At 45.2% G+C, this 26,106-nt stretch overlaps 1 protein-coding gene across 10 annotated transcripts in view; it reads right to left on the bottom strand.

Moving 5' to 3' along the window:
• The window catches only part of SCUBE1 (signal peptide, CUB domain and EGF like domain containing 1), a 514,482-nt gene that overhangs the window by 72,413 nt on the left and 415,963 nt on the right, over positions 1–26,106 (bottom strand). For all 10 annotated transcript variants that reach the window (XR_008308378.1, XR_008308379.1, XR_008308377.1 and 7 more), the window contains 3 exons: positions 17,444–17,566; positions 12,071–12,190; positions 10,264–10,356 (listed from right to left, as the gene is read on the bottom strand). Coding sequence is in view for 7 of the 10 variants with exons in the window: in XM_053254957.1 (XP_053110932.1) it covers positions 10,264–10,356; positions 12,071–12,190; positions 17,444–17,566 (336 nt within the window). In the remaining 3 variants the exon portion in view is untranslated. The remainder of the gene's footprint in view (positions 1–10,263; positions 10,357–12,070; positions 12,191–17,443; positions 17,567–26,106) is intronic.

Genomic DNA, 26,106 nt, shown 5'->3' with positions numbered 1-26,106 from the left:
AGTCTTCTGTTTATATGGGTAAATAAGACTGCCAACATTTGTGCCCACCACTTGGGATTTGCCTTGATCATCTCAGCTGGGATAAAATCATTTCCAGGGGCTTCGCCACCCTTAAGTTGATCAATAAGTTGTTCGGCCTATGCAGTTGATACTGGGGGTCAATTCTGAATACTTTCGAGTGAGAGCTCAGGGGTGGGGTGATTGGCACTACCAAAAAGTGCATTAAAATGTGCCTCACATACTGTAGCTGGAATCCAGCAAGTCAGGGACATTGAGTCCCGACCAAAGCAACCCAAAATAATTCACCAGAATAAAGAAGAGTTTTTAAGTCTCGCTGCTTCTATCAGCTGTTGCCAGGTTTGCTCCAAAGCTTGTCTTTTTTTTCTTGCCCAGCAGTGATTTATAGTGTCTTTTAACATCCTTTATAATCTGGTTAGACTCAGATGAGGGATCTCTCCTAAGCTGAATAAAAATGTCAATTAACACCCTCTTTGCAGCACAACATTCATAGTCAAACCATCCTTTGGATCTGAATCTATTCTGTGGTGACTTAGATGTACTTCTCATAACAAATACCTGCAACTTTTCAATAAGACAGAACCCAAAGGAGGGTCTGCTTCTGCATTGACCATTGCTAAACACAGTGAGGAACCCTCCTCCAAGTTCAACCAACTGCTTACCAGTTCACTAATTTGTCCACACCATCTAATTCTAAGGAGCCCAGCTTCCTCTAAAGCATCAAATTGTCGATTGTATGTAGCCTTGACATTGCTTGCCTTGGGCTTACAGATAAAAAGCAATGGTAGGTGGTCACTTTCTGGTCTGACCACCAGTTCAAAGTGTGTAAAGAAGTGGATCAGATTACAGGAAATCAGCAAATAGTCAATAGTAGACAATTTATGACCGGACCAGAATGTAAACTGGCCTGGATAACCATCTGGTACTGTGCCATTCAGGATAAATAGGTCCAGCGATTTGGCTAGTGGGTTAAACATAAGCCAGCCACATTACTTATTACATCCCTCGATGTCCTAGGAAAGATGGGAGAGCTAAGCTCATGCCCTGGTGGGCATTCATGGTAGGCTGGAAAAAAAGGCAGTATTATTGGCACCCATTCTAGCAGTAAAATCTTCCCCTAAGATGATATATGTGGAAGGATACTTGTCTACACATGTCTCAAAATACTGTTCCACTCGCTGCCAAAGTTGTCTAACCTGGGCATGAAGACGTTGTGGGGGTAGATATAAATTAATACACAATACTGTAAAGCTATCAAATTCCAAAAGTGTTGTGATGACCCACTCTGCAAAATAAGGGTAATTTAGTAATCACTGCTTCTAGATCCAAGGAAATAAAAAAGACCTAGGCCACTCATTGGCTTGCCACCTTTCTGGCTTGGACACACATAACTTAAACAAGGATGATAATTTGTTATATAAAAATCTAACATTCAGGTTTCCTGCATAAAAATATCAAATTGTGTTATGAACTTTAAAAAGGTTAAATCAAAGCTTTTCGATCCCTACCCCACAATATTCTATGAGAGCAAGGAGAGATTGTGATTCAGAGTTAATTGTCAATTCTGGGTTAGTAACTGGCATCTCCTCTAAAATCTCAATGGGAGAGCCACTGCAGACACTTGTTGAATTCACATGTAGGTCATTGGAAGCATTAAAGGCACTGGATGTTGGTTCAGCCCTAACAAGAGATCAGAGGCTTGTAGCGAGGGGAGATTTCCAGGGCTTACGATCAAAGACGAGGCGCGAATAGGTTGCTCATGGAAATCCTGCAATGTCTCTACTTTGCCATATGATAGATGGATGTTCACCTCCTGTTCACATGCCCCCTGTATTTCCTGGGCCCAAAGACAGTCATATCTTCCTCCTGTATAGGATCCAAATCCGGCTGCAGATATAATGCATATATAATATCCAGTGACTCCTCTTATGTGGTTAGGTTGGATCAGTTCCAGTTTGTGACTCCTGAGGATGTGCACAAGCTGAGGAACGGTGCGGCCCACCACCTGTCCTCTTGACCCTTGCCCGACATGGCTTGTTTGATTTAGCAGGGAGGTTGTCGTAGAAGGCCTGGTAGAGATCATAAATGCATCTCTGAGGGAAAGTAGGATGCCTCCTAGTCTTAAGGAGGCAATTATTAGACTGCTTCTGAAGAAGCCTACCTTGGATCCCTCGGAGCTGAGTAACTACAGGCCTGTCTCCAACCTTCCATGGCTGGGCAAGGTAATTGAGAGGGTGGAGGCCTCCCAGCTCCAGACAGTCTTGGAGGAAACGGATTATCTTCTAGACCCATTTCAAACTGGCTTCCGGGCTGGCTATGGGGTGGAGACTGCCTTGGTCGGCCTGATGGATGATCTCCAACTGGGAATGGACAGAGGAAGTGTGACTCTGTTGGTCCTTTTGGACCTCTTGGCGGCTTTCGATACTATCGACCATAGTAACCTTCTGGAATGTCTGAGGGGACTAGAGGTGGGATGCACTGCTTTGCAGTGGTTCCGCTCCTACCTAACAGGCAGTTTCCAGATGGTGTCTCTTGGAGACTGTTGTTCTTCAAAATCTGAACTTTTGTATGGTGTCCCTCAGGCCTCCGTATTGTCTCAGATATTGTTTAACATCTACATGAAACCGCTGGGAGAGATCATCAGGAGATTTGGTGCAGGGTGCTATCAGTATGCTGATGACACCCAAAACTATTTCTCCAGGTCATCATCAGCGGGAGAGGGCACAACCTCCCTAAATGCCTTCCTGGAGTCGGTAATGGGCTGGATGAGGGATAACAAACTGAGACTGAATCCAGATAAGACGGAGGTACTCATTATGTGGGGTCGGAACTCAAAAGACAATTTTGATCTGCCTGTTCTGGATGGGGTCACACTTCCCTGGAAGGAACAGGTACACAGTCTGGGGGTGCTTCTGGATCCAAGTCTCTCCTTGGTGTCCCAGGTTGAGACAGCGGCCAGAAGTGCCTCCTATCAGCTTCGACTGATACGCCAGCTACATCCGTTTCTTGAGTTAGACGACCTCAAAACAGTGGTACATCTGCTGGTAACCTCAAGACTGGATTACTGCAATGCACTGTATGTGGGGCTGCCCTTGTACGTAGTCCAGAAACTACAGTTGGTCCAGAATGCGGCAGCCAGGTCTCTGGGTCATCCAGGAGAGACCATATTACTCCCATATTGAGGGAGTTACACTGGCTGCCAATATGTTTCCAGGCAAAATACAGGGTGCTGGTCATAACCTATAAAGCCCTAAACAGCTTGGGCCCTGGGTTTTTAAGAGAACGTCTTCTTTGTTATGAACCCCACCACCCATTGAGATCATCAGGATAGGTCCGTCTGCATTTGCCACCAGCTCGTCTGGTGGCTGGCTACTCAGGGACGGGCCTCCTCTGTTGCTGCCCTGAGGCTTTGGAATGTGCTCCCTAGTGAAATAAGAGCCTCCCCATCTCTGACATCTTTTTAAAAGTCTCTAAAGACACATTTCTTCACCCAGACTTTTAAACTGATATTGTTTTGATTGTTTTAATGTTGTTTTTAGAATATAGTTTTAAAATTTTAAATTGTGTTTTAAACTTCTTGCTTTTAATTTTTGTTTTTGTTTTTAATTAATGTTTTGCTTTTAATCTTGTTGTAAACCGCCCAGAGACGTAAGTTTTGGGCGGTGTAAAAATATGATAAATATGATAAATAAATAAATAAATTTCTATTTCATAGTCATGCTGTGCACTAGGTTGCCTCTTTGTAATATCCAATGGGCTTGCATGGATATCTCTGAAGACCAAATCTTCAGACAGGACCTCCTTTAATGTTTCTCCCTCAATAAGGGTTGCCTGTGTCTGTTCCACTGCATCTGCATAGCTGGGTGAAATATACAGCCTGATGGAATCAAATCTGTATGATGGCAGTTCCCTCCTATCAGCTCAGACACAAGGATATTTGAAGATGGTTCTTCGGAAGGGTTATCTTCACCTGGTGGATTGGATCAATCAATTTTGATTCCAGATGTTGTGGGGAGATCTCTGAATCAGTTAAATCAAATAAACAGCTCCTTGTCTCCATAGGGCTTCCGGGCTGGCTATGGTTGAATGCTTTCTTAGTTCAGAGTTATTATTTAATACTACTGTCATCACAGTTTTGTTTATCTACTGAACTGAATCAGGTGCTTGTTGAGTGCTCATGACTTGGGCATTCTGATGTCAGAGAATTTTTGTCTCCCACTTTGCAAATTCACTTGCACTCTGTTAGGCCATTGTTGGGATCTGGTTGGCTAATTGTTGCACTGTATCCCAGGAGCTCTAAGATCCAAGATACTATAGAAGAAGTTCTTTACTTGCAAGAACCGCTAGTACAGGAAGATGATCAGCACTCCAGTCATTACCAAGTCGGAAGGCTACAAGAATTGATGGAATAGCTACAGAAATATATTCTTTAGCTTCTTTAATCTGAACCTAATAATGATTGTGGTTTTTAATTGGACACCTTTTGTTTGTTTGTTTAATTTAGTTAATTTTATTACTTTTATTGTATCTTGTGTCTATCTTATTGTTGTGAGCTGCCTTGATTAGTAGTGCACTGGAGGGGGAGTATAAATATTTTAAATAAATAATGTGGTGATTCTTTTTATTTACCGTATTTTATGGACTATAAGACTCACTTTTTTCCTCGAAAAATATCCGCCAAAATTCAGGAGCGTCTTATATGTTTTAACAGTTTAATATGTTAAAACTCTGAAAAACTGGATTGAAATTAAGGTGCGTCTTATAGTCCGTAGCGTCTTATAGTCCGTAAAATACGGTAGTAGGGGGAGAGTAACTGGCCCTATCCACCCCCAGCACAGTACCTCCAGTGACTGTTGCTGGTATCTATTTCATGTTTCTTTTTAGATTGTGAGCCCTTTGGGGACAGGGATCCATCTTATTTCTTTATTATTTCTCTGTGTAAACTGCCCTGAGCTATTTCTGGAAGGGCGGTATAGAAATCGAATGAATGAATGAATGAATGAATGAATTTATTAAACTTATATGCTTATATGCTGAGAGAAGCTGGACTGGAAGAAGATGAGCGTGGCTTTAAAGTTGGAGGAAGAAACATCAATAACCTGCGCTATGCTGATGACACCACTCTGATAGTTTAGAACGCAGATAATCTGCAAGCTCTAGTAATGAAAGTCAAGGAGCACAGTGAAAAAATGGGACTACGACTAAATGTAAAGAAGACTAATGACAGCAACCAGCCTCAGAATTGATAATGAAGAGATTTAAGTGGTGGATAGCTTATGCCTTTTAGGATCGACCATCAACAATAAAGGACCCAACAGTCAAGAAATACGCCGCAGACAAGCACTTGGTAGGGTTGCAATGAAGGCCTTGAAAAAGCTGTTTAGATGTCGTGAAGTATCCATACCTACAAAGACTAGAATCATTCGGACAGTGGTTTTCCCCTTGACACTCTATGGATGTGAAAGCTAGACTTTGAAGAAGTAAGATAGAAAAAGTATTGATGCTTTTGAACTTTGGTGCTGGAGAAGACGTTTGAGGATGCCATGGACAGCCAGGAAAACAAACAAATGGATCATAGAGCAGATCAATCCAGAATTTCCACTCGAGGCACAAATGACCATGCTCAAACTATCATACTTTGGACACATTATGTGAAGACCCAGCTCCCTTGAGAGGTCCATAATGCTGGGAACTGTTGAAGGAAAGAGAAGAAGAGGATGACCAGCAGCAAGGTGGATGGACTCAATTACAACAACAATAAATGCACCACTGAGAGACAGATCATCCTGGAGAGAATCTATGTGGTCGCTAAGAGTTGACAGCGACTTGACGGCACTTAATCAGTCAGTCAGTCAGTCAGTCAATCCCAGGAGCTACAGCATTTTCTAAAGGTCCTTATCAGCTCCTGAAGATTTTCAGAGTTTCTGACAAAGAGAATTTCGGTTTCACTCTGACATGTGCAATTCATCGTCTCAGACCTCCTCCATCTGGCCACAGGGATCTGGTGCTATTCATTGGCATTGGATGACTGCCCAGACATTGTTGAAATTTTCTTTATCTCTCCAAGGCCACCTTCCACAGCTGTTTTATTATTAGTTTCTTGTCTCTCAGCTTATATTGGGGGGGGGGGAGCGGCTCTATAGGAGTCCCGAAACAAACAAAACAACAACACAAAAATACGATAATGATTCAGATATAAAGATCTGGTATTTCAGTCTTATAAAATGTAATTACAAGTCTTTTGTGATAGCCAAAATCTGGTAACCAAAAACGTGTTTTAATGTCCAAATATGTAAATTTAAAAGCCAGTTATTGTCTTAAGGACTGACAGGCCATTTTAAAACTTCCCCTTTTCTGGCGGTTGGTACTGAAATCTTCTATAAACAAAGCAATTTGGCTTCTTAAAAGGATGTGAGAATTTATAAAGTTATTGGCAGAAGGGTTTCTCCTTAAGTCCACTTGTTTGGCTTTACCCCTCCCTCCCTCCTGGCCATTGCTCTCATTAGATGGCTTGTCATCCCACCTTTGTTTCTTTAACATCTCAGCTATCTCCTCCATCTAGCTGATTTTTTTTTCTTCATTGAGATTTAAAAGTTTCTGAGATTAACAGGCTTTGTTTGGAAAGGATTTCTAAGGTACCTGAATCCAGAGTCTTCTCTTGGGTCCTGGGCAGCTTGGGAGGTGCTTCTAATGTTGAGGAGAAAGTCTCTAATGAAAATGCTTGCAGTTTTCATTCTTCGTTAGAGACAGCTGGCTGTTGCTCCAATGCCACAAATCTATTACTAATGGGGAATGCATCCGTGATTCTCTCAAGGTCTTCCCCCCTTAAAATTTCATCCAAACGTAACTGCTTACCAGCTTTGCTTGTGAGGCTTCAGGGGCTTGCAGTGATGTACGCAGTCATTTTTTGAAGCCCATCCTCTGCAGATAAACTCTTAATATTCACTGATTTGGTAGTTATTATTAAAGCAGCCAGATAGCAGAGAGTGAGCTGGAAACAAAATACTTGAGATTTCTAAAATCTAGCAGTCCTAATTGCAATAAACCAACAAAAGTAAATAAAATCCATCAGAGAGCACTGTGAGAGGGATGTTACCACACCAACATCTTATCCTCATCATTGTGGGGAGATTAATTTTCTGAGTGTCATGTATTTTAGAATTCTAATTATTGATGTTGTTAAATCACTGCTTTAGGGTTGTTTTTTTTTAAACATACCCAATTTATTCTATTCCTGTATTGTTTGTTGCTTTGTTATGCAGCTTTGCTGCTCCCTTGCCCCCACCCCACTGCTGCCTTCCCCTTCCCTGCAGCTGCTGCTCTCTGCTCACTGTCGCCTGTTTGCTGCCGCCAGCCACCGCTGCATCGGCTTTTGTCATGGCAAGATCGGGGAGATTGGCAGCACCCTCCTGCAAGTGAGAGAGCCATTTCCTCACTTTGGATGCAGCAAGAACCTGACTACAAATGATGGCAGGCACCTGTTGCAGAAGCCAGGGTGCATGTGTGCTTGCTGTAATCATGGAGGTTCCCTGCTGCAGGAGGAGCAGGAAGAGCCAATTTAAGCTGTTATGGGGCTGACTAAGGTGTAAACAGGCAAAGCACAAAGAAAGGCTGATTTAAAAAATACCCTGATGTTAATCTTATGGTGGTGACCTTGGAGACTGCATGGGAAGAGTGCTGCAGAATCTGAGCTGTCCAGGTGGTTTTTAGAACAACGCCAGTGCAAAGGTTTAAGACAACTATACTTGTGAGACAATGCTTAAGTCAGTACAGAACTTTCTGACAGACACAGGGACAGGAAGTAGAATAGAAACTCCTAGCTAGCCCAACCAGTACCAAGGAAGCTGCAGTGCCCCCTCTGGCTTCAAAGCAGATTACAGGCAAACTATACACAGTAAGTTAGGCTGCAGCTGTTGCATATCCCAACAAAGAGATGAGGGGGAAACAGTTGGGCAGAGGGCTAGTAACAGAAGAAGGACCACATGGCAAAGCAATTCTTTCATTGCTGCTGCTGGATCTTTCTGAACCATTCTTGATTTATTTGACTTGAGTAACTTTTCAAACCCTCTCAAAAACCTCTCAAGAACCCCGAAAGGCTGAGGTAGGAATTCTGCTAATAAATTTATAATATTTATACATTTATTTATATATAATAAATTAAGTATTGGACACTGGTGCTGCCGGTGGTATGGTGTCATGGTAATAATTAAGAATTTTCCTCCCTGCCCCAGAGATAATATATGTTTTTGAAGGTTATTAGTTCAATATTAGTTGAATATAAGCTGAATTAGTTAATTTTTTTAGATGTGCTTCTAAAATTTTCAACACATAAGGAAATACCCCTAGGCACCCCTGCTCTAACTTCCCACCCCCACAATACTTCCTTTGTTTTATTGTGCGTGCGTGCGTGCGTAAGTCTGTGCAGTATCAAGAGTGTCAGCTAACAATGTACATATGTGCACACTGCCTTGATATTGCTACCCAGAACAAAACTCATTCTGCTCACTGATAAAAAAAGTTAAAGGGAACACTGCTCTGGGAGCGCAAGCTACTTTCCATTCTGCCTTGATGTTCTTGATCAGCTGGGGAAAAGGTGAGTTGGACCCTGCCTCCCCCGCCCACCACCACCTGCCCACCTGTTTGTGTTAAAAGCCATACTGTGTGTGTAAGAACAGCTGAGTTTTTCTTGTCATGACTTTCTATCTTAAAACAATTATCAGATTATTATGCACTATCAGATTATTATCAGATTATTATTGCACAAATTATCAGATTATTATTGCACATAACATGAAACCACAGTTAAATGGGGCAGAGGTTGAAATTTGTGTATGTCAAAAAGCAACCTGCGGTTTCCCTCATCCAGTTTGAATCTTCAGTTTGTATTGAGTTTCACCACCCCAACCTGAGGTTTTGCAGCAGCAGTGTTACATCTGTGCATGGACACCGCCATAACCGCAGTTTCTGGAACCGTAATCATAGAGAGGACAGCGCAGACCTGCCTGGGATCATGCCCGCTCCATGCCTGTGGCGCTTCTCACTGGCCACCTCTCTGAGCACTTGCCCTGCCCTCCTGTCTCCACTCCAATAAAGCAGTTACCTGATCCTGGGCTGCACACAAGCAGCCTAACCCAGGTTGGGCTGCCCTAGCCGGGGTTAGGCTGCTTGTGAGAACAGACTCAGTATGTAGCAGTTACAGATCTAAAAAATGCCATATATATGAGCACACTGTGAGACTGACAACTGTGGAGTCAATTAGAACACAGTAAGAATTCTTGGGTCATGTTGACTTGGCCTCACCCTACAACATTCTGTTGTGTTTCTTTGGGGGAATGTAACACAGAACATTATACTTTCTCCAGGGATTTGGGCAAAATAATTTGCTCAGCCTTCTGTATATTCTTTGTAGTCCTTCTTGGCAGCTAATTCTTAACAAGAGCCATATTTTGAATTGAGTATGTGCAGGAGGGCCATACAAATGGGTTCATTGATTCACTTTTTTCATGAGCCAAGGCACAGCTAAAGGGTTCTTTAAACCCTGCCTTCCAGAATAAAAAGGCTTTTGCAGAGCACTCCTTTCACCCACTGCCTTGAATAATGCAGCTCACTTTCAGACACAGCCAACAAAGAGTGGCCCCCTAATGGAGAGAAAGAGCCTCTTCTGTACTTCACCTCAAGGGTGAAAGAGCCCACTGCCTCTGTCTCAGGATGCATGGGGAAATATAATTAAGGGGTTAACATTACGTGGGACGGGAGTTTGGGATTAGACATTATGTTGAGGACTGAATAAGGAGGACTAACTGAGCATCAGAGCCACCTGGAAGCTTTTCACACAGGCCTTTTGAAGCCCTTTAACTTGCATCTCCTCCGGAATGGAGGGGATGCGTTGACATATTGGATAGATTTACCCCGAAGTCCCTGCGAGTTATCAGGGAGCAGTTCACACACAATTCAGGTTTTTCACTGTGTGTTAGTGGGTATCCTGATTTATATCTGGGGTAAAAAAAATCTACCATTTGTGTCAGTTTTTTGGGACAACTTCGAGTTTGCAGTACAGCCTCCCCGTAAACTCAGGAGTAAAACCTGCTGTAAGTAAAAGCCACAGTTGCCTATGAAATCTAAGAAAGAAATATAACTGTGTAGTTATAAAACCTAAATAATAAGGTCACATCAAAATTAATGAATGTTTGGGATTGTCCTTTTCTCATATATCTATCACCAGGAATACCAAACAGTCATACTTACCTGCACAGCTAGGAAGTGTAGTGTTGTGTTTCTGTTGTGACTTGCTCTGCTGTACAGGCACTCCACATTTTACTGAATAACTGCTCTCTGAGTCTGAGTATAATTGAAAAGAGAAAATACCCCCAGAATAATTGAGATATGAAAACCAACCCAACCTTTTTTTAATTTAATCCCACTTTGTTCTATCTGTATCATTAATATAATGTAATATTAAGATCCCACTTTGATCTATCTGTATTTCACTCATGAAGAACCTACTTCGTCCTCACAAAATATTTTGGATATTTAGGCATTTTATGCAATAAATCCCAAATGTACCCAACCAGTTTTGTGATATTTATGCCACTCAATGTGGCTATCATCACGAGCAGCCTAACCCAGGTTAGGGCAGCCCAACCTGGGTTAGGCTGCTCATGTGGAGCGCCAGGATTGCTTCTGATACCAGCACTTCCACCCTGTCAAGTCCAACTTTTTACCCCAGTAAAATACACCCTTAACCCCAGTGCTGGGGTCATGTGTGTGCTCAAGCTGCACACAGAGTTGGGCACCTAGAGCAGTCGATTCCCTTATGCACTGCGCTTATTGCAAGATGCATTGTGGGAGACCGGTCATTTCCCCGGCCTTCAGCGATCCACACTGCCGGGAGCAACGTGGATCATGTCGGCATGCAACAGTGCACTGAAGAGGAGGCTGAAGATCATATGGGAGGAAGGAAGGTTCAACCCTGCCTTACACCCCACCCGCCCTCTCCTGCCATATTGCAACAAACAATGGCTGACATCCAGACTAATGCTGTGCTTGTGCAAACATGTGTTAGTGTAAGTATGTCACACTAACAGATGCACTGAAATCCCACCAATCCTCACCATCTCTGAGTAAAGAGCTTGTAATCCAGATGTGTTGCGCTAGTGCAAACCCATTTGTGCTTGCACAACAAGGTGGCATGCCTTCTACTGTGAAACCTCTTTGTTGTGTTTTGCAAGGAACTTTTGGCAAGAGCACAACTTCAAACATCCCATGATTGCACAGCTATGTGACCATCTTGCACTAGTGTGACTTTATTGTGCAAGTATGGTGATATTCTGGCTGTCAGCTAGCCCATTTCCCCCCAGAAAAATGTATCTCCCTTGTGTCTTCTTTTCCCAAGCAAATAAATGATAATCTAGAAGGTCTTCAGCCAATCACCAAGGGGCAGAGCCACCATTGGGAAAATGGGTTCAAAGAACCTGGGCCACCACCAATCAGGGGTCACGAGCAGGGCCCCAGACATCCCCCGCGTCTGACATAAGACATGGGGGCGTTATTTTGGTCCCAAATGGGGCCATGCAGCCCCATTTGGATCCAAAATCAGCCCACGCTGTGTCAGCAGTGCCGCTGGAGTGACTGGTCTTGCTGCCAATGCAGTGGGGCCGATCAATCTCCCTCCCAAACGGGGCTGCGCTAAGGAGAGAGCTCAGCCCACACTGCATTGGCAGCGCGGCCAGAACAGCTCTCCCTGCCTTTGAAGCAGGGAAAGTTGCTCTGGCCCACGCGGCCCCGTTTGCGAGGGAGACCACTTCCCCCATGTCTGACGTCAGACGCATGACTAGCCGGCCCCTGCGTCTGGCGTCAGACACAGGGGGCTGTGGCCAGCCTCCCTACGCTCCTGCAGTCACCTATTGAAAATGTATTCAGTTTCTGGTCTCTTGAATAAGCTATGTATTGTCCATACTAAATAAGAGCTTAAAGCTTTATGAACAAAGCAAGGGAAAGGAACAAAACTCACTTTGTTTACTAGCAAAAAAGAAAAATGGTGTTCTTTACCAACCTGGAAGAAAAAGTGTATTAGATGGGCAAGATAAGAAACAACTCTCAATTCCTCCTGATTTGCTGCAGACCAATTGGGCCTTTGGAATTATTTTGGCATTTGGGAGGCATTTCACCATCTCTGAGGAAGAAGAAACAGGAAACCAGATATAATGTTGATGAAATGTGCTTTTATCTGAAGGCCAGGCCTACACAATTTGTTACCCACAAAGCCAAACACAGCTCAGCCGGCAAGAAATGTATGCTGTCAGGTATTTATGGTATACGGGTGTCATGCTACCCCATGTTGGCAGTTTCAGGCAAGAGGCAAAAACAAGAGGTTATTGTACCACTCATGGGTTGGTACATGGTACAGCTTGTTGAATCACAAATTGTTCAGCTCTGTTACAGACTGTCCCTATCTTCCCACTATTTCAAAGCATTCCTGATTAGGAAACCAAGAGAATAGTTTGGGAAGAAAAAAGTTGGAGTAAAAATCTCTAACTGACATCCAGAGCAATATTCTGCGGACGCAGAAGTAGCTGCATCCCTGCAACTGGAGGCTGCTCTTAGAACAGGCAGAGGCTTTCCAAGCAGTGGAGCATGCTGGCATGGGCAGGTGGGAGCAATTTTTCTTGTTCTTTCCAGCATCCAGAAGTGTTCTGTACCTGGGAGACACAGAGCACTTCTGGGGCAGGAAGATCAACAAAAAATGCTTCTCCCTACCCACCTTCTCCACTGCTCAAAGAAGCCTCTGGCTGTGAGGACACAGAATCTTGCTGCATCCTCGGTGTGCAGTATGTTCTGGAAATTTACAAACACATCCATATTTTAAACAAGCTGAACCAATGTGTTAAATTTGTGTACTCCATCATTTTTACGTCTTTCAGCAGCATAAAGCATTTGCAGGCTTTAGGTTGGAAGTACAATTATTTTTCTTGAATTCTTTCTGTGCTCTCACACTTGTGCACTTGGCAAGCTGCAGTAAGGGAGTAGGCCCTCTGCAAGACTTCTTGGTTCTATTTCTGTCACTAACTTTGAAGTACTTATCAAACCATTTTAAAACTATTTGAACTAGGCCGAGTTCTCATGATTATGTTAATCCCAGTTAAATGGCATTGGTGTGATTGTGTGAACCCTCTTGTGGCGGCAATCCAAGTCAAGTTCTACAGAGTTAACCAAGATATGTGATCTAGGATTGAATCTAGGCTAGTCATCTCTCTGGATGCCCTGACAAGAATATTCTGATTGTATGAACCTGTGCCCTGCACAGATCCTGTTTATGTGCACACACTATGCCCTTCCTGCTTGCCAGCCATAGATAACCACACCCAGAGTGGACTAATCCTCACACCTCCCATCCTTGGCAATGCACCCAAAACACCTTTGGTTACATTTCACTTGGCAACGCAACACATCATCCATACCTGCGTGCCCTACCCACATCTGCCTCCACAACTCCACCACTGTCTTTTCAAGAAAAAGTGACCCAGGTCCCTGCTGGTGTTGTGAACAGGCCTGGCTATAGGGGAAATCCATTGGTGTAATTTGTCTATAAACTGCTTGAATTGATTTTATATATTATCACTAAAGCAAATTGTACTAATGTGCCCACTAGAATGTAGAGAATGCATGTGTAGAAAGGGTGAATATGGCATTTGTGCCAGGAGGAGGCAAAAAATGGAAGCCATATTGTCTGGAGTGACCAGGAGAGACATCAAGACTGCATGTACAGAATAGCCTGGAAACAGGAGCCCAGAGGAGGAAGAGTACAGCTTGCCACCGAAGTGCAGAGTCGAGAGGCAGTTCGCTGATAAATAGGATGGTTGGCCAAACAGCATGTTCCTAAGAAGATAGAATCCTCTGAGGGATGGCACTGGTTTCCAGATCATGAGCCTGTGAAACTGGTGGCTTCCAGAGAAAGCCATAAAGTGAAATATCAGCACAGAAGGATCCAAGGATCCACAGTATAAAAAAGAGTTATTCTGCAAATGGCTTCTTCAGGAGTCAACTGGCAAACTTCAAGGCAGGGATGCACATGTCCAGAACTCCTTCATGCTACATCTAGAGTTGGTCACTAGAATGTATGTACATGTGTGAATAAACAGGGAAATTAGCAACTTCAGTCCCTCTTGTAAACCCTTAATAAATTCCATCCTTTGAACTTCACTGGTTGGTCGGTGTGAACTCTCTGGCAACAAAGCCTGGTCATATATGCTTCCTTCCTTCTCAAGGCAGCAATCTTTCTGGCAGGGCCTCCTGGGACTCAGGCAGGGGAATTGCCTGCACAGTGTTTTTTCTTCAATATTGGCAGCACAGCCAGCACACACACACACACACACACACACACACACACACGTACGTTGAAAGCACAACTGTGTTTGGGCCACCTCTGCTACTTGTGCCCATTTGAGGCACACCTGCATGTTTCCAAAACACAATAATAAAAACAATGCCTTTCTATGCCTCATAGCCATGTCCTCCCTCCCTCCCTCAGTATGCCTCTTATTCGCTGCAGCCAATGAGTAGTGGCTTGGCCCTTCAATTGTGGCCTGTAACCAGATGTGTGGCCAGAGTGTGGGGAGAGTGGGTTCTGGGAGCAGCCGTGAAGTACCACTGTGTGGACACAGCAGTACGGATAGCTTCAAGGTGTCCTGGATCCATGGCCTAAATTTGAGCGGACTGCATGGTAGTTACTGTGTGTGGTGAGTATATTAGTTACTTCACCAGTGGGGGTTGGGGGCTGCAGCCTCTTCCAAAAATTATACTCCCTGATTGGAGAACAATTAATTTTGCCAGAGTAGGGAGGAGATGCCAAGTTGATAGGAAAGGGAACAATTGATGAGTAGACATACTTCTCCTGCTAAGCCAGCCAGAGAGCAATGGGTCCCTGGAGGGTATGCCACCCCCTTGTCTCCTGCCAGCTGATGAACTCACAGTGGCTGGGCATGGGGAATAGTCCTCTCCTGCTCTCTCTCTACCCCTCCCTCCCACAGGATTCACATCTGCCGATCATGGGTTAGGCAGTGCTCCTGGAATAGCAGCAGGTACCACACCCCAGTGCATTCTGAATATCACCATCTGTGGTTCCTGCAGCCATACCAGGGATTTGTCTAATCCAACTCCAGGGTTCAGGTGGGGTTGTCTGATTGCACAGCCTGCCTGTCAGTTTAGTCCTGGTCAGCCCCCTTTGTGTGCCTACTTTGCTTTCCCCTGCCAGGGTGATCTGGTGGTCAGCCAGGCTGGGTGATATTACCACGACAGGGAAGGAGTCAAGGTGACTTGCACTCACTCTGGTGGTTGCCAAAGCACTTGCTTTGGTGGTGCTGAGTATTGCTGAAGCTCTCAAGAGATTGCCAAGTATGCTTGAGCATGGCTGAAGCTGTTGTGGCCATCTACTCCGGCATCATGGAATCATGGCTGGTGATGTGTTGAAGGATTTCCAGGGTGAAGGCAGCACAAGCTGCTGGTATTCTAGCTAGATCCCATGTAGGATTATGGAAGGAGAGCTGGTCTTATGGTAGCACGCATGAATTGTCCCATTTCTAAGCAGGGTCTATCCAGTTTGCATTTGAATGGGAGACTACGAAATCATTCACACAATCAAAAACTGTTTTACCCAGGTTTGGGAGCTGTGTGTGCTCCCAATTTTTAGTTGTGTGGAAGCAAGGTAGGAAGAAAATCTGGGTAGAAGTGATTGTGTGGAAGCAAGGTTGGAGGAAAACCTGGGTTGCTTTTCCTCCTACCTTGCTTCCACACAATCACTTCTACCCAGATTTTTATCCTACCTTCCTTCCACACAACCAAAAATTAGGAGCACAAACAGCTCTCAAACCTGGGTAGAACACAGTTTTCGATTGTGTGAATGAATGTGAGCACTTTACTAACAGGAGGAGGGGAGATTTTGAGGATCTGGTTTCTCTTTAAGGGAGAAGTCTTACCCTGCCAGACTTAAGGTTGTATTTTGATGCTGTTTGTTTGACGTGGTTAATGGATAACATTAAGAAATCCTAGAATACTTGATTTGGAAGGATTTGATAGAAGGTTCGGATGGCATTCATATTTGTGGTATGACAAAAGTAAAATACATAAAGATTTTTCGAATCACTATGTAAGAAGAAGTCTAATGAGAGTGTGGGTGAAATATAAAAAATGGCTGGAACCTAAAACTCTGTTATGGTTATCCCTGATTGAAGCTTTAGTACGTAAAGAGACAAATATGCAACCGCAATGGGGTACCTATAGGGATCTGTTGTTTTTTCAAGAAAAAGGCTTGAAATCATCCCCGCCCCGTGCCCCCCAGCACTGCCTAACAGTCTATCTAGATGCTGCATGATGTCCACAACCTTCACAACAGGCAGGCAAGCCACTATGTGGTCAACACGTCCAGGGTCACAAACCTATCTCTCTACCTCTAATGATCTAATTGCCCACTACAAAGAGCCCCCCCTGCCCGGAGACGAATCCTCTGTGCAAGAGGCTATAGGCTCATCATCCATGGAAGGGGGCCCTTCTAAAGGAGCATGTCCCTCTTCCTCAGACTGATGTCCTCCTTCCCCGAGACCTTCATTCTCCCTGACAACAGAGAAGCTATCAGCCTTGGAGTGGGATGCATCTACCACGTCCCTGAAAGTCTCATCTGCATGTCTCTCTGAGCTTCTCCAGATCCACCACCTTGGTCTCGAGGGGTTGAACTTGTTCCCTGAGAGCCAGGAGCTTCTTGAACCAAGCCCACACCCATGACTTCTGCCCATGGAGCAAAAAGTCATACATATGACACTCTGTGCAATACACTGGGAAGAGCCCCCTCCCACACTGTCTTTCTATCTTCATAACTAGTTTTGTTGGCAGTTTACAGTTTTTAGAGACAGTTTATTAGAAAGACTCCTGCCTGCAACCTGAGAGAAGCTGCTGCTAGTCTGTGTAGACAATACTGAGCTAGATGCACCAATGGTCTGACTGTAGAAGGCAGCTTCCTATGTTCCTGGAGGCCACTGGCTGCTACAGTTCACTCTCCCAGAGCTACTATCTGGGATTGTGTGGGGGCTGGACAGCAGCAACCCAGCAGTGATACTGATTGTCTGCTGGGTGCACCCACTGATCCTGACTAACCTCAGAAAGTGATCGTAAGGACAGAACAGTCTCAGTTTTAAACTCTTTTAGATACTTTCTTAACACAGAAGAAATGTGCCATGGTTCAGTTTGAAAATGAAAAGGCAAGGAAAGAAAGTATAGTGTACAAGTCTACAAGGTGCAACTGATCTTCTAACTTAGTTTAGAAGAAAAGGCAGCTACAGCTCCACCAGGCCACTGATATCTTTGAAAAATGAATTTTCCTAAGTTCAATTTTTGAAGTGAAAAAAGAGGCAAGTGCCTGCTTGGAAATGTTACTAACCAACACAATCCTTTTTATTCCAGTGTAACTTCTTTCCAGATGGACAGACACATTCGTAGCTTCCTATTGCATTAAGGCATCCATAGTCACAGCTCCCATTGTTGATGCTGCATTCATCAATATCTGAAAGCATATTTAAATAAATTAGTGTTGTACTGTAAGGGTATGTTATAATATGCATGCAGTTAGAACAGTAATGCTATTTTAGGCAAACTGCTGGATACACTACAGGATTGTGTATAATTTATGTGAGTACCCTTTCACAGGCTCTTCTCATGCCACATCTCCAGCACTGGCATACAGTGACCATTAACACTACTGAAAGTGGCTGTTAGATGCAGCCTTCACGTTGAGCTCCCGAAATAAAGAGAACTAGCTGAACCTGCACAGAGCAGCTGTACAGCAGTACACTCCCCCCACCTTCTGCCCACCTCCCCGGCCCCCTTCTGCCCCAGTCTCCTCTCCCCGCCCCCTTCTGCCCCAGTCTCCTCTCCCCGCCCCCTTCTGCCCCAGTCTCCTCTCCCCGCCCCCTTCTGCCCCAGTCTCCTCTCCCCGTCCCCTTCTGCCCCAGTCTCCTCTCCCCTGCCCCCTTCTGCCCCAGTCTCCTCGGCTTTCTCGCCGCTGCCACCATTATTTATCTCCCACCTGTGCCGCTCAGCCATCATTATTTCTTGCCCACCCACTCCTCTCCCCGGTCCCCTTCTGCCCCAGTCTCCACTCCCCCCGCCCCCTTCTGCCCCAGTCTCCTCGCCCCCCCCCGCCTTCAGGCCCATTTTCGTCAGCTTTTTCGCCTCCACCGCCATTATTTGTCTCCCACCCGTGCCACTCAGTCTCCTCTCTCCCCCGCCCCTTCTGCTCCAGTCTCCTCTCTCCAGTGCTGCCTTCTACCCCAGTCTCCTCTCTCCCTGCCCCTTCTTGCATTTTAAAATTTTATTAGTTTTACAATATCTTAACAATCCAATTACATTTAATTAAGTAAATATTGACTTCCCGCTTACCAGACTGCACGGTTCATATTAGCTATACAAATCTACCATTGCTATAATAATTCAAAACATATATACTCCACATTGCAAACTCGATTTTACCCTGTCCAACCTGCTGTTGTTACTAAATTTCAAACCCTGCTGAAAGGTCCATTTTTTCCCCATTTTAAAATTTTATTAGTTTTACAATATCTTAACAATCCAATTACATTTAATTAAGTAAATCTCCCCGCGCCTTCTGCCCTAGTTTCCTCTCTCTCCACCTCCTTCTGCCTCAGTCTCCTCGCCCCGCCTTCTCCCCCATTCTCCTCTGCTTTCTTGCCAATTACACCATTATTTATCTCCCCCCTGTGCCACTCCCAAAGCAGGCGTATTTTCTGTGGGGAAGCTTGAGGGCAGATGCCTAGTGTCTTGCTGTCTTTGATGCTGTTCCCTTCCAAGGCAATGGGTCCGGTTTCCTCCTTTCCCCTAACTCTGCAGATTCCCCTTCAATTCTTCTTCTTCCTCCTCTCTCCCGCCTGCCTCCCTGGCTGCCGTTCCCTCCCAAGGCAATGGTTGGAACTCTTGCAGGACCTCGCAAGAGTTCCAGCAGGCATCCAGACGCATCCCCACATCCCCATGCAGTTCACTACTCAGTCGGCTGTAAGAGAATTAAATATATAGATACCAACATGACAAAATTAGACCAGTTTGAAGTCCACTTGTCATGTGTTTCCTCTTTTTTCGAGACCTTATTTATCTTTATAAAATTGACGTTCCCAGGATTCCTTGGTTGAAAGCTATGAAAGTGAAACCAGCTCATCAGGTTGCATGGATTCTGCTTGCTTGCTCATTCATTCATTCAGTTATTTATCATGTTATATACCGCCTGATATACCACATTTTATACCGCCAGCTCGTCTGGTGGCGACCCAGAGGCAGGCCTTCTCTGTAGCTGCTCCTGGACTGTGGAATGCGCTCCCTGCAGACATCCGTAATTTGAATTCTTTATTGGAATTTAGGAGAGTCTTAAAGACCTACCTGTTCGGCCTGGCCTTCCAGTGCTCTTAAATTGTTTTAAAGGGTCTTTGATATTTGTGAACTGCCCTGAGCCTTTGTAAGGGCGGTCTATAAATCGAACACACACACACACACACAAAATCTCTAGGCCGTGTACAAATTTTAATACTAAAGATCACAGATTAAAACACAATAATATATATATTAAAATTATTAAAATTCTAATTAAAAGCTTGCAAGAATAGGAAAGTCTTGAGGGTCTTCCTGAAAACAAGCAGTGAAGAAGATGCTCTAATTTCAGCAGAGAGCATATTACAAAGCCCTGGGGTAGCCACAGAGAAAGCCCGGTCTTGAGTTGCCACCAGACAACCTGGTGGCAACTGTAACCGGACCTCTCCAGAAGACTGTAGAAGGCAGAAGGGTTCATGACAAAGGTGGTGCTCTCTCAAATAGCCTGGACCCAAGCCATTAAGGGCTTTATAGGTAATAACTAGCACTTTGTATTTCACCTGGAAAAATATCGGCAACCAGTGTAGTCCTTTCAAAACCAGTGTTATATGGTCCCTTTGTGTTATCCCAGAGAACAATCTGGCCGCCGCATTCTGTACCAATTGTATTTTTCGGACTACATACAAAGGCAGACTCATGTAGAGCGCATTACAGTAGTCAAGCCTGGAGGTTACCAGCATATGTTCCACCGTTTTAAGGTCATTCACCTCTAGAAACGGATGTAGCTGACATACCAGCCAAAGCTGATAAAAAGAGCTCCTGGCCACCACCTCAACCTGAGAAACCAGGGAGAGGTTTGGGTCCCGGAGCACTTCCAAGCTACATTATTTGCCTGGCAAATATTTGCTTGGCAAATATCGAGGGTGTTCTGATGCCCAGATATCTAGGCTGTTCTGGAAGCCCAGTCTGGGTTAGGCTGTGCATGAAAACTGCAGCTCAGAACCACCAATATTATGTTGCAGAACATGTGGGTCAGTATTTTTTTAAAAAATCAAGATAAACCTATTTTATATAAGTTAAAAGATGCTGAAAATATGTTTTGTAGTGTGTGATTGTGTATGAAGCAGAACATATATGAAAGTTAAAATAACTAAGTTTTCTACCTAAAAAGTCCCCAGGAAAATTAAAGGCAGCCCAATATACTCTCACACATGTAACTGATAGTCTATCAACAGACTTTAGAGATATTCAAATATACAGGAGGACCTCATTAATTGCGGATCTGGCATCCATGGTTTTGTGTATCTGACCTACATGAGAAAAAAGTGGGGGTGGGTGGAGGAGTGTTAAATCCATGTATCCGTGGATTGGGGGTAGACGGAAATGACTTCTGAGGTAATTTCCGGCTGCTACTTTGAACGCTGAAGCCATTTTGTGGCTCCTTTCCCCCAAAGGCTTGAAAATAGCAATTTTCCACAAGTGGTGGAGTGGAGACTTGGGGGGGGGGCATTACTGGAATGTGGGGCAGCTGCGGAGCACGGTAAGACACTTTATTTGTATTTTTTTTCCATAGGTTTTTTGCCCATTTTTAGCCATTTCCCTGCCCTTTGGAACCTAACCCCCGGATTCCTATTTCCCCAATGCCTTGGTATTTACAGTTCTGGTATCACAGTACTAGCCAAGAATGGAACCCCCGTGAAAACTGAGGTTTTCCTGTAAACTTGTTTTGACCAATTTGTTAGCATTGCTGTAATAAGCATTGCTGCCAGAATTCAGTGGAATGAACCTGACCAAACTATTACTGTTTATCATTAATTTTGACTGCACACTGTTCAGTTCAGTGTTAACTGAAATTGACTTCAGTTAGATTCCACTGAAGTCAATGGGAAGAAAACTAAACAGCCAAAGACCAGCTTCAGAAATCCTTTTGGGCATGGCTGCCGTTGGTCTCTCTCTCTAGTTGCTGCCACATTGCTCAGGGTACATGAAAAGGCTCCCATTTCTAGGGTTTATCTTACCTGTGTGTTATATAACATGCAGTTGACACCTGACCCCTGACCCCTGTGCACGATATTGGCTGGCCTGGTTCAGTTTGCGTCCAAACAGGACCTGAACAAGACTGGACCAGTTTGTTCTTGCCCCAGTTTCACAAATCATTTCCCCCCCTTTTTGTAAGTACTAAAATCTTGTTAGTACTTACCTCCTCTGGGGGGCTTCTCCGAGACCATGAGAGTTTCCCCCTTCCCCACAGGCCTTCCTTGTGCCCAAAATAGTCTGGTTTGAGCATTCTTTGGCCCTTTCCAGGCCTTTCCCCCTTGCAGTGACCATTTTGGAGGCCGCTGTGCACGTGGAATGGGCCTGTGCATGGCCTGGGTCATGATAAATCTATTTTATGTAAGTTAACGAAACGTTTCCAAATATATATATATACATACCATCTTAGCAATCTAAATTTTGATAACTGGTCATACCTGTCATACGGTCAGGAGAAATAAGGTCACTAATTCTGCATAATTCCAAATTACTTTTAAGAAAAGCAGTATACATGAGGATTACAATGTGGATTACATTCTATGCTGCCTTTACAATTAAAATGTCCATTACTGTGCATAAAATTAGAGATAAAGATAGGATATTTAGTAGGGAAAATGGGGGAAAGCTTTGGCATTTGTTCCCCACTAATAAAGTTCCTCATTATTAGGAACAAAATGCAAGATTATTTTAAGAAGCTTTAATAAGATATCAACAAAAATAGCAATTATTTTTGTTGATTCTTTAAAGTGTTCAAAGTGCTGTGTTTATCTCATTCAGCCTCGTAATATTAGACAAGTAAAGGTAAAGTTGTGCCCTTGAGTTGGTGTCAACTCCTCGTGACCACAGAACCATGTGGTTTTCTTTGGTAGAATACAGGAGGGGTTTACAGGAGGGCTTCCTCCCACGCACGCAGTGTGAGATGATGCCTTTCAGCACCTTCCTATATCACTGCCGCCTGATATAGGTGTTTCCCATATCACAGCACATTTCCTATATCACTGCTGCCTGATATAGGTGTTTCAGGGAAACATACCAGTGGGAATGTGAACCAGCAACCTCTTGCTCGCTAGGCAAGTCATTTTCCCACTGAGCCAGTAGTATCCCCATATTGCAGATAAACAATCTGCAATATGGGAGATGATAACCCATAGGCTGAGAACAAGCGGCTTATCTAAAGCCAGCTAGTTAGTTAATAGCAGAGATGGAATTTAAACTGGAGGGTTTAAATACACCCTCCAGTTGGTGTTATGTACAGTCTTCTCCAATCCTATGCAGAAGTAAGCTTCTTTGTATGCTGACACAACTGTAGGAGCAACTGTAGAGCATACATGAAAGAGCCTTCCCTGTGGCAATGCCTGGGCACTGGAATTCTCTCTCTCTGGAAGTTCGTGGAGCTAAATTCCTCCTAATGTTCTGGGTACTGGCAAAGACTTGGCTATCTCACATGGGTGATATTGTGAAGTCATCTGTTCTGTATTATTTTTATTTATTTTATTGTTATTTTTCACTGTGGCTCTTTGTAATTATTTTTTAAAAAATTGTTTTAAACTTATTTTATATCCCTTTAAAGCTGCTTTGGTGCTGTATGATGATTTTTAGTAACAACTGGACTAAAATCTGATATAACACAAATTTCTATCACATTTATATACCACCTGATATGGGTGCATCTATCTCTATCTAGCTATGATATGTGTATCTCTATCTTGTTTTTGTAAAAAAAACCCCCCAATTTTCTGGGTAGCAAAAAATTCACAAAATAGGAATCCACTAGATTTTATCCTAAGAAATGTTTTTCTATCAACTAGCTGAACCCGCACAGAACATCTGAGCGCTAGTACTTTATTGCTCCCTCCCTCAGCCAGTCCCACCCCCGCCCAGCTATTCTAAACCCTCCCCTCACTCATCCAGAGCGGCAGCCTAGTTCAGCTTCTACCACCAGCCTTTGTTGGGTCACCCTGCTGAGTCTCCTCGTGAGGAGGACAGCCGAGCTGGGGCTTCCCTTCCAGCCTGCACAGATCGCCCTCAGTGCACTCTTATGTCCGGTGGGGTAATGGATGCCATTGCTCAGTATCTCTTCTTTCTTTGACTCTTCAACCTCCTTTCCTTCATCCCTCGGCAGCAGCTGCCCTTCCGGCAGATAACCAGCACTTTGTGCTTTGACCGGAAACATATCGGCAGGCCAGGGCCAGGCTGTTCCTCCAGGGCCAGCCTTCTGCCCCACGCTCCTCCTCCCAGGCTTCTGCCCCACGCTCCTCCCCCCAGCCTTCTGCCCCACGCTCCTCCCCCCAGCCTTCTGCCCCACGCTCCTCCCCTAGCCTTCTGCCCCACGCTCCTCCCCACAGACTTCTGCCCCACGCTCCTCCCCACAGCCTCCTCCCCACACTCCTCCCCCTAGCCTTCTGCCCCACACACCTCCCCAGCCTTCTGCCCCACTCTCCTCTCCCCCCAGACTTTTGCCCCACTCTCCTCTCCCCCCAGACTTTTGCCCCACTCTCCTCTCCCCCCAGACTTTTGCCCCACTCTCCTCTCCCCCCAGACCTTTGCCCCACTCTCCTCTCCCCCCAGACTTTTGCCCCACTCTCCTCTCCCCCCAGTCTTCTGCCCCAGTCTTCTGCCCCACACTCTTCTTCTCTCACACTCCTCTGCCCCCACACTCCTCTGCCCCCAGCTCCACTCTCCCCTCCCCCAGCCTTCTGCTCCGAGCACACTCTTCTGCTCCCAGCACACTCTTCTGCCCCACTCTCCTCTGCCCCCCAGCCTTTTGCCCCACTCTCCTCTCCCCCCAATCATCTATGGCTCCCTCAGTGGCCAGGCTTCTCCTCCCTGCCTGGCACCGCTTCTCCTTCCTGCCACTTACAGCCAACCTCCATCTCAATTGCCGCTGCGTGTCTTTCCACCCGCCCCTCAACATTCAAGCCCAGTTTGCTTTCCCTCGGGTTCTGCACCCCACCCGCTGCGGCTTCTCCTCTCGCCGGCACCTCCTGCAGGCCGCAACCTCTTGACCAAACTACACCCCCCCCTTTCTCCCTTCTCGCCTCTGTTTTGCTATCCAGCTCGACACTGCCCTTCTGCCATTTTCTTCTTTGTCTGTTGCCTGAGCCGATCGCTGAGCAGCAGCTCCGCCCCTACCTTTTCATTGGTCGTGGCTGCAGTGGGGGCGGGGCTTGTCACCCATCCCCATGCTTCCAGCTAAGAGAATTAAATATACAGATACCTATATACTTATAGATATAGAAATCTATAGATATATAGATATCTATAGATATAGAAATATAGGATGTTACTCAGCTCAGCTTCCTTTAATGGGAGGAGAACAGATGTGGATACTGTCCCCATCACACTGTCATCTAATTGTGCATCTCTGTGTGTGAACTGCATGTAGTGGGGCAGTTCAGATGAATCACTGCCCCCAAGCAAATAGGTGCTGAGAAGGAGACATGCGTGCCAACACACCCCTCACTCACAATTAAAGGGGGCTGGTCAGAGTGCTGTCCAAACAGACTCTCTGTGGGTTCTATACAAAGATACACATTACACGAAGGATCTTCAGGATCCTTAGTGGAGGCCAGGCTACCAGCTGCTGGGAGAAAGGGCCAGATTGCCCATCTACAATGTTGTCTGCAGACACAACATTGTGGGGTTTTTAAATTATCTTTATTTTGCAGACAACACTGAGGTTGTTAGCAAAACACTAGCTTGACTGGTGCAGAGCATATGCGTGCTAGTAGATTGCCCCCTCCTCACCCCCTGCCTTGGGGACCACACGGCAAAGCCATGCTCCCTGCCAGCCCACCCACCCATGTGTACATGTGCACCCCTACCAGTGTCCCAGAAAAATCTTCCTGCTGCCCCCTGGAGGCTGGGGAACAGGGGCTCTCCTCTCCTGGGAATCCCTGTGGTGGGAGATCTGCATACAACGCAATGACAGACAGGGCCTGGGAATTTGGCATGGGTGTAAAGTCTGTCCTTCCCCTCTGAGCACAGGCAAGAACAACGGGAGCACCTGGATGGCCTTTGGTTGCATGAAACCTTCCTCTGTGATGAGGGTGGTTACCAAAGCTCAAGAGAGTGTCAGGCGCTCTAAGTAGAGCTGTATTGCTGTGTGTTGGAAAGTAGTGGGCAGCCCCTGCAGTTGACCCAGGGCTGGGGGAGAAGAGGAAAGTGCCCTCTCCAGCAATTCCCTGTGCCCACATAAGGCACACAGATGGAGTGGACCCAGAATTTAAACATGTGTGCAAATGCATGGTCCCACTGACGCACTCCACAGCCACGCACATGGCCAGGCTATGGCACATGGGTTGTCAGGATCTCTTCTCTTCTCTTCTGGGATACTTGCAAGGCTTCAGAGGGATTTGGGGAGAGGGAGGTAGTGGAGAATCATTTTTAAAAAATAACAAAGAAAGTTGGGGGCCCCACTAAACCCCCTTGGATTCCCTGGTGGTTAAGTGGGCTATATTCATGAGCTTGCAGTCCGCGGGTGAGCATTTGTCATTTTACGGGCAGGACCAGTCTACATCCCTAGTAGATTGGCCCTCTCATGATACAGCCAGCCCACCCGGAAGCAAGCTGCCAGACAGAAGGAATTCGCTGCTTTGCTGGGGTCACCCCTCATGACATCTTCCCAGGTTATGGTGGGACGGACACACACACTCCGCACAGCATTCTTTGCCCTCCCCATCTGCATATCTCATT

Source organism: Hemicordylus capensis, chromosome 5 (assembly GCF_027244095.1).
Source record: "Hemicordylus capensis ecotype Gifberg chromosome 5, rHemCap1.1.pri, whole genome shotgun sequence".
In the NCBI taxonomy this organism is placed as follows: domain Eukaryota; kingdom Metazoa; phylum Chordata; class Lepidosauria; order Squamata; family Cordylidae; genus Hemicordylus; species Hemicordylus capensis.
This window is presented reverse-complemented; position numbering and strand designations above follow the sequence as displayed.